We start from the raw sequence: 14,589 nt of genomic DNA, 5'->3' as shown, positions 1-14,589 counted from the left end.
GTGCAGGTGTGACAAAACTGATTCTAGCATGTTTTCCCACTATATGGCGTTACGTGTCTGGCAAGGTATGCACAAAGGCTGCTAACAGCAGCAGCCATGTCCAGTAATTCCGTAAAGTGTGTGCTCAATGGGTCCCGCATCAGTTGACACCGGAACAAGAGGCCTGTCGCATGGACATGTCTCTTGAATCTCTGCAGCATTACAATGACAATGGGGACGATTTCCTCTCAGAAATTGTTACTGGCGACAAAAGTTGGTGCTACCACTTTCAGCCCAAGTCGAAACGGCAAAGTCGTCAGTGGAAGAACACAGATTCCCCTCCACCAAAAAAGCTCAAGACCCTCCACACTAGTGCCAGCAAGGTCATGCTTTTGTTCTTCGATCGCAAGGGACCTCTCCTCGTTGACTTCCTGGAGCATGGAGCTATGGTCAATGCCCAGCGGTATTTTGAAACATTAACGAAGCTCAGGAAGGCAATCAAATCGAAACATCCCGGTCACCTTTCTCATGGTGTCGTCCTACTGCACGACAACGCTAAACCACACACAGCCAACGCAACAAAAGGAATGTCTGAAAAAATTCAAGTGGGAAGTCCTGAGCCACCTCCCCTATAGTCCATATCTGTCACCGTGTGACTTCCACATCTTCGGTGAGCTCAAAAAAGCACTGGAGGAACAACGGTTTCAGTCGGACGATGACGTCAAGGAGTATTTGCACAATTGGTTCCAACAGCAGCCAAAGGAGTTCTACAAGCATGCCATTTTGCGACTGGTATCACAATGGGATAAATGCCTAAACAGTGGCGGACAATACTTCTGATGTTCGTTACGTAAGTACTGTGAAATATCCTCTGCCTTGTTATTTATTGACTGAGCCTAATACCTGAGTAACGGCCATCTTGGTAATATATTTTATACATATTTGATCCAGTAGAGCAGTAGAATTAAATCTTGAAGACATGTTCAATATTACCATGTACTGTTTTGGTACTAACAGTAGCCCTTGGATGCAAATAATGCCGTAGTGGTAACAACTTCACCTTGTAATCATGGGTCCTTGGTTCGATACTAGGCACATGTCACAGTGGTTCGGATCCCACTTAAACTGTAGGTCCAGTCCTGATTAGCCTTTCTGTGCATAAAGTGGAATTAAAACAATAATTCAATCAATGAAGCAAATAACTAAAACTATGAGGACAGTGGAATATTGATTTTATATTCCCTCATTTTACGTATCCCCACATTCACCATTGTAGACTGTCTTCCTATGGGGGACAGAACAGATTAATCTGCAGTGACGTGCACTGAGGAGTAGCTAGTCTAGCAGAGATAGATCAATCAATCTCACATCTCGAATTATATTCAAATCACAATATTTATTGTCTTGTTAAAGCCACCACAGCTCATATGCAACACCTTCTTTTCCACGCACTTCTCGTCCATCGGTGTTCTCCGCGGGCAAAGCTGGCTGGATACCCTAGCTCGCTCTTCTTCAGCCAGGCCAGTTTCCAGGTAGAAATGGCCGGCCCAAGGAAAAGGAAGATTTCTACCTCTACCTCTCTTGTCCCCTCGCCCCCCGCTGCAATGGTTGAAAGCCCAGGCTTTCAGGTCCCCCAGTCTATCTCCTATAGGACAGATAGGGGATTGGTTTCTCATAATTTTTTTGTAAATCCTCTAAAGAACACAGGGTAAAATTTTCTGCAGTACTTATGTTCTCTGTATTTACACAACCTTTTACACGTTGTACAATATGTGTGTATGTATAATATGGGATGTAGTTTTATTATTTATAAAATGGGAACGTGTTATGTGCAGACAATAATGTTATGCTTTCTTTCTTTTTTTCTTTTTCAAATATGGAATATATAATGATTAAATTACAAATATGTGCTCTCTGACTCTCGTTTTAGTAGTGTTTTATTTAAATATACTAATATATTGGCCTGTAACAGTCATAAATACGGATGTATTTATTTGGGCAAGAGAATGCGTGTTCATATTGTTGTTGGTTTGGTTTATTTTACTTCGCTTTTCTGCCACATTTGGTTATCGCGAAAATGAGGATTGAGTGATGATATGATGAAATTGGTGAAGGGACCTCATATGAACAATCCAGGCCAGGATTCGAACCCGTGATGAGTGCGCATTCTTGTCCTATGTGTTGCAGTGAATAATGAAATAATTTGGAATGAAAAAATGTATCTCAGAACTCAAAAAGTCAAATGAATATCATTGAAGAAACTACAAAAAAGTGTGTTGTGTTTTGTTTCCTGTCACCAAATCAACCAAGCGCGGGGGAGTGGTTATCACAGTGCGCTACGACACCAGGCGCTCCGGGTTCGAACCCCAACCCGGGCATGGGCGTTCCCTATGCTCGTCCCTTCATCAGTTTCCTCGTATCATCTTCACAATTTACCAAATGTGAGAAAAAAGCGACGTTAAGTAACAAAAATGAAATCAAATCATTGATTGATTGCTCAAATTGGTTTATTTTACTTCGCTTTTCCGCCACCTTTGGTACAACAAAATAGATGAAGGAAAACAAACGAAGAACACAAATGGCCAATCCGAGATTCGAACCCAGGATCTCTGGCTTAGAGTCAAATCAAATAGTTTTTTATTTTCGAATGTGGGTGGGGGTTACGTGTACATTTTTCTAGTACTCATTCATAATTTTGCAATCTTTTCCTGTTATTGACATTCTTCTTTTTTGAAGGAATACTGGCCCTAAAGGGAGGAGGGGTGTGACTCACACCAACCCCCCCCCCCCCTTGAGCACGCCACTGACTGCTACCCCAAGTGTCGACGTCACCGCACGTCACTGTTAATCTGTACTCTATTTGAGTAATACTGCGGTAATACTAACCTCTTGCAGTTCCATCCCAGAATATTCTAAAACCTCTTGCGCTTTGGGAAGAATCTGTCTGAAATTGTATGTACAGCTGATTGCTCATTGATGGAATTAAGCGAGGAATGCGGTCTCCACAAAATTTGCCAATTAATGGTGAAGATGAGTACCCTCCATTTCTGAAAAGATGCACAAGGCACATACCTCGGAAATCATTATCAATCATTTGCTAAATTAACCTTTATATATACTCAGAAGGTTGGATCAAAAATGGCACTTCTAAACCCTTTTTTTTTTTTTTTTTTTTTCGAAATTGAAAACGGTCTAGTGTGAAAAAGATGTATAAATACATATGTAATAAACATACAAAATTTTGTTCGAATAGGACAAATATTTCTCACATGATGAACGAAAATAAGGTTCAAATCTTGTAACAACTCTTCTGACTCAATACTTTTAGTTATAAAATCTGTTTTAATGGTAATTGAGGGTCAAGATGGCAAAATCTTTTAAAATAACAGAGTTGTAGAGGAATGCCAGTTTTTGGCAGGTAAAAAAATCTGTGTGCTTGACCTTACCAGATCTTGCTCTGTGTTATTTTTTTTAATTTCAAAATCAAACTTGTACTTATGGGAAACAGTTTCACACCAGTAGAATAGATCCCAAGATAAATTAATCATCTCCTGAACAACCTAAAAGCTCTTTTTTCCAGTTGTGGCAGAATTGGATGCAGATGTTTGTGTGTGACAGCTGACAGGAAATAGTTTGTTTGCAAAGTGACAAGCCACAAGCAAAACCATTATAACTTGGAAACGAAGCTACACAAATAAATGCAAACTCCTGTACAGGAATGACATGGAAATCTGTGTCACATGTTGTTTGCATGTTACTCTGATTGGTTTGTTTTATCAATAGCATGTTCTCAAGTGCATCATGTTGCCTCAGTCTGGTGGTCGCGCATAAGATGTGACTAAATGGTTTCTACAGATTGGAGAGGTCTGTGTTGCTTGTGATATGTCACTTTGTTGTGAAACCCCCATGTCACACGTCACTTGCAGCTCTCCACTTTGGTCTCAAAGCTCCCTAATGTGATAAATACGAGGTCTGGCTAATTATGAGACTGGCAACCCTGTCAGAAGTATACGTGCAGCAGTGGGAAGTGCATGCATGAGAAATAAACCTTGAAGCATCAAGAAGCTGACGACATAACCCTGGGTCACTGTGAGTAGCGCTTGAAGGTGGAGGTCTGCAATTGTGTTGCCGTAAAATGGTAAATATGAAACTTGAGTAGTGCATTAACCTCAAATTACTTGTGAAATTCAAGAAATCACTGGATGAGTGTGTGAAACTGTTGCAGGAGACGTGTGGTGATAATGGGATGTCACGTGCACGTGTGTTTGAATGGCACAAATGCTTCAGCGGGGGATGCAAGGACATTGAAGATGACAAAAGACCGGATCGTCCTGTCATGGCATCAACAAAAGAAAATGTGACAAAAATTATTGACAATATTCAGAATGATTGCAGGGTCAGGATTCAAATGATAGCAGACATGGTGGGCACTGATAGAGAGTTGGTGAACACTCACTCTGTGGTTTCTTCAATTTCATTAGTAATTTGAGGTTAATGCACTGCTCAAGTTTCATATTTGCCATTTTATGGCAACACAATTGTGGACCTATACCTTCAAGCACTGCTCACAAACTAACTGTGGGTGACAGCGATCCAGGGTACTGTCGTCAGCTTCTTGAAGCTTCAAGATTTATTTCCTGTGTACGCACTCCTCACTGCTGCACATATACTTCTGACAGGGTTGCCAGTCTTGTTCGTTTTAGCCAGACTTCGTACAGCGAGATAGATCTCATTTTGTTTCTCTTGTGTCACACCATCTATCCTTGAAAATACTAAGATAACATGCTTACCTTAATTCAAGATAATCATAGTAGCAGTTTGTATGATTCTCCAGCAGAAAGTCAGTTACATTTAGCATTATATATTGGCCTGAAGGGACTTGAATAGTCCAAGTGCACTGTTTGTTGTGAGGGTATCCATTTGGATAATTTGGTGATTGGATTACCCCAGTTAAAGTATAGTATGCAGCATCACAAGCTGTGAATAAAATACAATAAAATTATGACACTGTATTCATAGAAAAAACAACAATTTCTTAATAAGCATTCAAGTTTTTCATTCTGTTTTATTATGCTTTTAAACCAGACATCCATATGTTGTAACTGCTGTGTATCCTAACATACAGAGATTATACTTAAGGTGTCGAGTTAACTTCAAAAGGCATGCACTACATAATCACAATCATGCATAATTTATTCCTTAATATAAAGTCCCTTTACACATTTGTAACAACTCCATATTAAAAATAAAGCACAATCTTCACGATGGATGAGGTAAACGTGGTTTAAGTATTATGTATGCGCAGGTTTCATGTTTCCACATTGCACAAGTGAATAGTTTTATCCGAGTAATTTTGAAGGCTCACTGCCTTCATTCACTAAGGGTACGGTGTCCACTGCAAAGCGGAAACAAGAAACCTTCAAGTAAGCATAACACAATTTATTAAACAGCTTTCCATTTCCTTAGGTATTATATATATTAGTTTATTTTGTATGTACGTATTGCTTGCATTGTATAATTATTTTCCTGTAGTTTACGGTTATTACAAGCATAAGAAAACAGTCTTTCGTTGTGATGTTTCAGGAGAACACACGCTCCCTTCATCAGACAATTATTTTCATTTTGAACTAAAGATACAGTTATAACAATGATTAGCAATTTTTTAAACAAAAAGTATCTGTTATGTAATGGATGTTGTCAATATTACATTGTTGTAATATAGCAACTTAACTGTAAAAAGAAGCAGTCCGTTTCATTTTTATTTCAGGTAAAAAAAATTTGATCACATTATTTTTTATTTAAAAATCATGAATCCTAAATATCATCAGGTAATTCAAATTCATCATTGTTTTCACAAAGTCTCTTGATGTTTTCTGTTACATTAAATTTTAAAGATGGTGGCTTACTCCATTTGTAAAAAAGAAAACTCCAAACTGGATGTATGTTACCATTTTCATTATTTAATTTATTCCAGTGTTCTTCTGCAATGAACGAAGCTTCCCAGACATTCAAATCTATGTTTTCCTTCACTCTTTTTAAAACCCTTCTCTTTTTAATCAAATGCTTCTCTTCGATGATGTGAGCTGACAAACCTGTTCTTGGGTTTAGGTTTATAATGTCCAAATCGGGTTCGTGCAACCTTATTGCCATTTTCCTTGCAGTTTGCCCTACATAATCCTTTGAACATGAACAACTTATATTATATATTCCTGTTGTTTCCACAGGAGATTTTCTCATTTTGAATTCATTAAATGTACATTCCAAACTTCTTGGTGATCTAGAAACAATTTTGAAATTAAATCTTCTAAAAATGTTTGCAATTTTATGTGAGAATCCCTTGTGGAATGGAATGCACACAAATTTCTTTTCAACAGATTTTCATCTTTTCTGTATTTCTCTTTAGTTTTCTTGCGACTTGTTTTTTGATTTGGTTTATTCTGTTAGTGTGAAAGCCATTTTCTTTTGCTATATTAAAAAGCCTTTCATCTTCATTTTTGATATCCTTATTATTAGAACATAGTCTTTGTGCTCTCAGGAAAAAAATTAAAAATATATTATCCATTGTTATACCTGAATGTTCTGAATTAGCATGGATGTATTTTTCCCCTGCTAATTTTTTCGTATGGACTGATGTTTGAATTGTTGTGTCAGTTGTCTTAATTTGCAGATCAAGGAAAACATCAAGAGACTTTGTGAAAACAATGATGACTTTGAATTACCTGATGATATTTGGGATTCATAATTTTAAATAAAAAATAATGTGATCAAATTTTTTTATCTGAAATAAAACTAAAACAGACTTCTTCTTTTCACAGTTAAGTTGCTATATTACAAAATGTAACATTGACAACATCAATTATATAACAGATTCTTTTCATTCAAATAATTGCTAACCATTGTTATAACTGTATCTTTAGTCAAAATGAAAATAAATATCTGATGAAGGGAGCGTGTGTTCTCCTGAAACATCACAATGAAAAACTGTTTCCTTATGCTTGTAATAACCATTAACTACAGAAAAATAATTATATATATTGTGCAGTGCATTTACATGATTGACCAACTCAATGCCACATACAACATTTCTCCACATTTGTTACTTGAATGAAATTTGCATCTGCAAAATTTTATTTACTTTATTTGTTCATTTGTCTTTTTAGTAATTTGAAAGTGACTTTCAGTTTGTCCATTACTAGCAGGATAAGCCAACAAATGCATTAATTAATCCCCAGATCTTTCTTGAATCAGTAGATTGGAAATATGGACAATTTTATCCGTGACTGAGATATAAAGTTGATTATACTTAAAATCAGGCTAGACATACCTTACAGCAATGACTAAATCCAATTAATCATAGACAAAACACACATTTTGGTGCCATTTAATACTTCTGTCATGTATCCTAAAACACACAGATTACATTTAAGGTGTCAAGTTAAATTTCAGACATGCACCACATTATCGTGCATCATATCTTCCTTAATATAAAGTGCTACTAAAAATGTATAACAAAGTTCCATGAACATGAAACAACATGAAAAACAAAATACAATATATTACTATAAACAGCTTTCCATTTTCTCATGCTTTATATATTGCACAGTCCATTTACATGGTTCACCAACTTCAGTGTCATATACAACAGGTTACTGCAAGAGGGTTGAGTTGTTGTTTTAAGTTTACTTTATGCACAGATAGTGTAATCGGGAGTGGACATACAGTTTAAGTAGGATCTGAATCACTATGTGCCTCCATCAGGTATTGAACACGAGACCCCTTGAGTACAAGGATACAAGGTTACCAATAGACCACTTGGGAGGCACACTGCATTGGGTTTGGCTTAGAAAAAGAAGCTGTGTAATATACTTTATGAAACAATCTTCATATTTGTTGTTTTGTGTAATAGCTGAAATTTGCACTAAAATACAGGCAATTTATAGAAATATCAGATTGGTAAAATTACTGCAGGGTTCCTATTCATTTTGTCAAAATAAATTCTGTGGCTTTTCAAGTTTTCCAAGCATTTTTCATGATATCTGTATGATGTTTAGGAAACAGTGTGTTGTTTATATATAAAAAGTTAATAAAGTGTTTTTCAGTACAAGAAGTAAGAGAGTTTCTACTGTTTGTGTTAAATTCCTATTAACTGTTAAAATATTTGGCTTCAAAAAGTCTCATACTCAAATATGTACAGGGAAATTTCTCATGATGTTATAGTCTGTGGATTGCCTTAATTTTTGTTCTTCTTCTTTCTCAGACTTTAGAAATAAAACATGTAGTTTTCAGTTCAGTTCGGCATATTCCTTTCTGCATAGAGTATTCAGGTTTGAACAATACCTTAAAAACATTAACAACAGGTTTTCCATTTTAATTCCCAATTAAGGACCAATTTTGAAGTTTCAGTGAGTGCATAAATCATTTCTAGTAATTTCTTGCCTATGTATTTTAGACCATTTTAATCCCACATGTCACAGATTTAGTCATAAGGTAAAAAAAGATAAAAAAAAAGGTAAAGTGCTCTCCTGTGCTTAGCACCATGCCATGAAGGTGTATAGGGGGTGTGGGGGTAATGCCCCACACTTTCTTGATCCAGTCGTGAGTGGGGGTGATGTGATCAGCATCACGCCCCTGACTGCCTTTACCTCACAGGGTTTCCTCCAGGTACCCATGTCATTCGACGCTGGGTGGGTGCCGGGGCCGCTTCCACGTTAGAAAAGTTCCTGGATTTGAACCGGCTGGGGATCAAACCCAGGACCTTTAGCATGGTAGTCAGACACGTCACCAATTGAGCCACCGTGGCCACATTTTAGTCATAAGGTATAATAAACTATGTCAAAGTGCAATAAAATTCCAAGCATATATATGTACTCAATTAATATATAGCGTTCTGTAATAAAAGTGTTTATTAATTCAACTTTCCAGAAATAAGGTACAGAAAAGAAAGAAACCAGAACAAACCTTGAGAGGCATCAATCATATGGTAAGTTGCCATGAAGCCATCCCTTGCTATACTGTGATCTGTGTGGAATACCACAGTCATTACATTGTCAGTTGTAACAAGCACTGGGGGCAGATTTGAACCACAATACCTGAAAAGAAATTATAAATTAGATATTAATAAATTAAGTTTACCTTGAGTTTATAATAAAAATTAAACAGAAATAAACTCTGACTATTCACAGGCAAGTTTCGAAGACTACAATCTGCTAAATGTGTGCATTGCTCACAATAAGAATACACCAAGGAGGATTAAAAATGTATTTACAGTACGGAGTTCCCCACCAAATGAATGCATACCTTTCAAAAAACACATGATTATTTCTACAAGACACACTCGATTTTGTTTGTTCACATAGTACAAAGCTTCAAATGTTGATCTTGGGTGTTGAAAGAGGTACCCTGTCATAAAAGTGATTAAATTTACAATTAAAAGCATCTGGAGATCCCCAGACTGGAAGTATATTTTTAATTTTTCTTGGTGTAAAAAATACAAGCTGAAATGTTCTTTAAACTATTGCTTGCTGAATGCTGATTTTCAGTATCTCCACTTTTCATCGGAAATGAGTTGATAACGTTATCATGTTCCTTACATGTTAATGTGTCACTTTCCAAAACGATGTATCTGGCTGTCACATGGTGTGAATTATCAACATTAATAAAATTCTTGCACAAACCTTGTAGTGTATTCAAAATCCACATTTGTCAAACTTCAATCAGCTTTTCTGAAAAGTTAGTGCAGATGGACATAGGATAACATAGTATTCAGCTGGCAATATGTAAAATGTAAATGTAGCGGAACGTTGATTTTAAGTTTTCCAGGGGACTAAGGGCACTAAGCTAAAAAAAACAAAAACTTAAAATATACGAAAATCTAAAATTGGGAAAAATATTATAACATTTTGCTACGTTGACACAAGATTGAATGTATGATGTGGCAAAATATAAAATCTGAGGATGTAAAATCAGGGTCCCGCTGTACTTTTAATGCCGTTGCTCTCACCTCCTCAGAAATTTCAACAAAAAGTAAATGTGTAATATATTTCAAGCATTCTTATTTTCTTAGGAAATGGTTCTGAGTAGAGAACTGCATGGGACCACCTTTGCTCAGTAGTACTCGTTCCAGTCCTGAGCATGCTACTGTCAAGCATATACAGGGTGTATCATAAGGAATAGCGCAAACTGACACAGTTGAAAGTACATGATAATAGAAAGATAATAAAAAGGCTCAGTAAACATGGGTCTGCAAACGAGCTGTTTTTGAGATAATTTCGAATGTGTGGTTGGTTACAAGCTGCCATGACTTCATTGTTTGTAAACGTCGTCCTAGTTGGTAAAATGCTAATAATACAGTAATAAGTCATTGGAGATCTCATTGCTTTTATTGAACATTCTACTTACTTTAAGAAACGTTAGTATGTTACATGTTACAATTACTGTACACTCGTACCTCTTAAAGGACGTGTTCAAAGTGTCATCCTTGCAACTGGATGCAATACTGTATGCGATTCCGCATTGAGATTTGAATTCTTTCGAACACCCCCAGTTCATTTCAGAATTATCACAAGAACGTACAATTCTCTGTACTGATTATATTCATCCTGTTTGATTACAACGCCACCTCTCGGAAATGTTCTGTTTTGTAAACAAAGAACAAACCTCGGAATGCGCAAGGAGTAAAGCACTCTGTGTTTACAAAATGCAATCAGTGATGGCTTCTAATCACACATTTGCACACATTATTAGCATTTTACCAACTAGAACGACGTTTACAAACAATGAAGTCAGTGGCGGCTTGTAACCACACATTCCCAATTATCTCAAAGATAGCTTGTTTGGAGTCCCATGTTTACTGAGACTTTTTTGTTTCTATTATTGTGTACTTTCAACTGTGTCAGTTTGCGATATTACTTATGATACACCCTGTATAATGGAATATCATTTTTATGTGACAATAATCGTAGACACATAAATGTAACATATCCACCTTGGTAGTTTCAGCCCACAATCATCTATTTCATTTTCATATATGACTGTGTATTGCTAAGATAGTTTCCCATTAGAAACTACATTTTAACATGGGGATGACTATGTTCACTTAAGTTTCAATTTCACTTCATCTTTCACTTCACGATCCACATTTGAGAGCCCACTACCACAGAAAAATTATGGTTATACGTAAACTAGCTAGCTTAAAGTGTTACCACTTGTTTAGCCTGTTCAAGCGTTATTCGCTTGAGCTAAGAAGCTCTTGAGTAGGTGCAATATCTAGCACAGTTCATGCAAACTATTTGGCGCTTGAGCAAAACCCTCTCCCTTCCCTGCAGCACTCTAGTTCTGATACTCTTCAAAAGTTGGTGTGCTAGAGTAACACAAGTGATACATGTGCAAAGTTAATAATAACAGGTAGGTCTGAGTCAATACTGATATCATCAGCATCAGAGGGTATTGGTTAGAATTTAATTTCTTGAAGAATTTGCAGAAATGTTGCACAACACTTTCGTCGCACCTACATATCCTGGAAATTGTGCACATCAGTGGAGTTTGGTAAATAACGGGTGACCCAGAGATGTATACCCATTTTGGAATGAACATTACACAGTTAATTGTACACCAAACTCTATTATTTTTGTTGTATAATGTGTGTGATATATTGCCATTTATTTTACATTTATTTATTTATTTATTTATTGCAGTCACCATAGAGTCGTTGTCGGTGGAACATTGCGTGTTCACGTATGATGCCTATGTGACAAACGGCGACTCAGTGGTTGCAGCTCAGAGGTTATTCTGCCGGCACTTCTATGTAAGGCGGCATGGATCAGTTCCAACATGCAAAACAATCTTAAAATGAGTTAACAGGTGCTGAACCTCTGAGCTGCAACATAGGCATCATACATGAACACGTGCCATCGACCACGACTCCATGGTAACTGCAATAAATAAATAAATAAATAAATGTAAAATGTAAATAAATGGCAATATATCACACACATTATACAACAAAAATAATAGAGTTTGGTGTACAATTAACTGTGTAATGTTCATTCCAAAATGGGTATACATCTCTGGGTCACCCTGTATAAATGGACATAACACCATGCAGTGGTGTGAACTCAGCCCTAACCACCAGGCTGGATAAAATTCATGATTTTTATTTGAAAAATCATGCGTAAAATTGCTTGTATGGTTTCTGGCATCATACATACTGATATATCTTTCTTTATAGAAAGGCTTTTTCTAGTAAACGGCCCTGAAAAATATTTGAACAGTTTGATTAAAGCAAATAATAAACTATATGTAAATATACATGTTTCTGTTTATGATGTCATATATATGAACCTACTATGGAAATGTTTGTTGTGTGTGCTAATGAAACTATAATGATTATTTACAGTTTAATGATAAATATATTATTTACAATTTAACATGATTAGTATTTTGTATATTTTTCAACACAAAATGTTTGCTATTTTTGTCTATAAAAATTATTGAATATTAAATCAAGAGAATTGTAAGTGTGTTTACAGTTAACATATTACATTTACTTTCATATGAGCTTCACCCCACCAGTACATATATTTTGTTTCCTTTCTTAGGCCTATTAAACACCATTAAATGATTATGAGAGTAATGTACTTTCAGCAAAAGTGATTCTGACATCTACAAAATCCTTATGTACATTATTCTATAAATTATTTATTTAAAGTGATTTAAATCGCGATTAAAATCAATCCATCTTGCTAACAACACAGCTCAGCTCTAACAAAAGCTACTTAAATTCTATGGTATGGTCCTAATGATTGTGCATGCACATTTTATTATTATTTATATCTTTTTCCATTACCGCAAAACATAATTCATCTCGGCCATGGAAATTATGCCAGTACCAGACAAAAAGCATAGGTTTTAATAAAATATGTTGACTTAGACTAATATATTTCAGATTTTTTTTAAAACTAAATATTTACAAAAAATATGGGTGGGGTGGAGCACTGGGGTACTGGCCATAGAGAAATATCAGCATATCAGTTTATTTGTAAAATTGATGATAATTTTAATGGTATCATATTTCTGTTCTGTAACTTAGCGCAAAATTGTGCCATCTTGTTATTATTTTTATGAATATAATGCACAATTATATGTAATGAATAATTCACATATCCTTCTATTGTAAAGTAAATGTCTAATTATATTGTTTCCAAATCTGAATAAAATTTTATCTGGATATTGGATATACAATTACTGAGATATCCAAATTATCAGGATATGCAGATATCCTATGTTCGGATTATCCAAATTATCTGGATATTTGGAATATCCAAATTATCTGGATATAATGTGTGCATTATGCAGACAGTTTTATCATTTATCCATTTTACAGGCTATCCACATATTCTTTTATTCATCATTTTTGTATTTCACTGTACGGATTTTCAACAAATTCTTCATAAAATCTGTTCTATCCAGACATCTGAATTATCTGGATATTTAGATTATTCATTGCATCCAAAACGGATATCAGATAATTTAAAATCCAGATATTCATTATCTGAATTCTGTGGCCATCCCTAATTAAAACTAAATAACCATAAAAAAAAGTTACTTTTTCCCCATCAGTCCTCCAGTATTGGGCAATGATGAATTATCATAAACTGCAACATAGTCGTATGGACAGTTCTGACCCGGTTCTAACGAGAAGCTAATCCATGTTAAACGAATCACACTTCCTGGAGGTGCAGAAATGATCCAAGTACATGTCACACCAGGAGGATAGGCATCAGGATGTTGCGGCGATTGTATTGTTCCAGTTTGGTCTTTAAAAATACCACCACACACTGGAAAAAAGGGAAAAACAATTTTGAGACAAAAGTTAACCCTCTCTGTATAGGACTTAGAATATCGAGTTTACCCCAGTTGTCACCCCTGTTTTTAAAAGAATCATATAAAATATTATATGTTGTTAAGTGTGTTATCATTTAACATTTTTTTCTAAAATCTACAACACTTCCTCTTACTACAGATATATAATATGTTACATTTTATATAAATTTTCTCACATTTATGAATTTCTTCTCTGACAATTTTTTGAAAGTATAAAAAATAATAATATTTCATAAAAATTACTGAAAACATATTTTGAATAGGTAACATAAAATTAATTCATGAAAGTTAAAATTTTCCATTAGGATCAAAATCATTACTGTGAAATCCGATGCGGAATTATTGTAAAAAATTTCCACAATGTGGATATAAATTATTAAATGCTATTTTGAAGAGTATGAACAAAAGTGCAACTTAATTCAACATGTATAAAATTCACAAGTACAAATTCAGCAGCGAACAAAACGTGACATCTAGTTTTTGAAATTTGAAAGAGGTGGTTACAACACTCGTGCACAAGAGACACAGTGTGTTCATTCACAATTGAATTTTGTAGTGAACTGCTCATCTTATTGGACAGAAAATGGACTACACGCTATGCACATCGCTCATCCAGAAAGGTATGCAGTATCTTGTCACCTGATTTGTGAGTAGCAGTGTAGTGTGGCATTGTTGATTTTGTTCTAAGTCTACTTTTATGCACCAGATGGCTAATTGGTACATGGCCTA

General features: G+C 35.5%; 1 protein-coding gene across 1 annotated transcript in view; it reads right to left on the bottom strand.

Annotated features, from left to right (window-relative positions):
* LOC145978140 (cubilin-like) overlaps nt 1-14,589 on the bottom strand; it is a 416,836-nt gene that overhangs the window by 269,711 nt on the left and 132,536 nt on the right. The window contains exons 21-24 of the mRNA XM_083110579.1: nt 13,583-13,814; nt 8,938-9,068; nt 4,770-4,956; nt 2,866-3,026 (exon numbers count right to left, since the gene is read on the bottom strand). Coding sequence (XP_082966705.1) covers nt 2,866-3,026; nt 4,770-4,956; nt 8,938-9,068; nt 13,583-13,814 — 711 coding nt within the window. The remainder of the gene's footprint in view (nt 1-2,865; nt 3,027-4,769; nt 4,957-8,937; nt 9,069-13,582; nt 13,815-14,589) is intronic.

Source organism: Lepisma saccharinum, chromosome 24 (assembly GCF_977018435.1).
Source record: "Lepisma saccharinum chromosome 24, izLepSacc3.1, whole genome shotgun sequence".
NCBI classification, from domain to species: domain Eukaryota; kingdom Metazoa; phylum Arthropoda; class Insecta; order Zygentoma; family Lepismatidae; genus Lepisma; species Lepisma saccharinum.
Note: the sequence above shows the minus strand (reverse complement) of the source record. Positions and strands in the feature narration are given on the sequence as shown.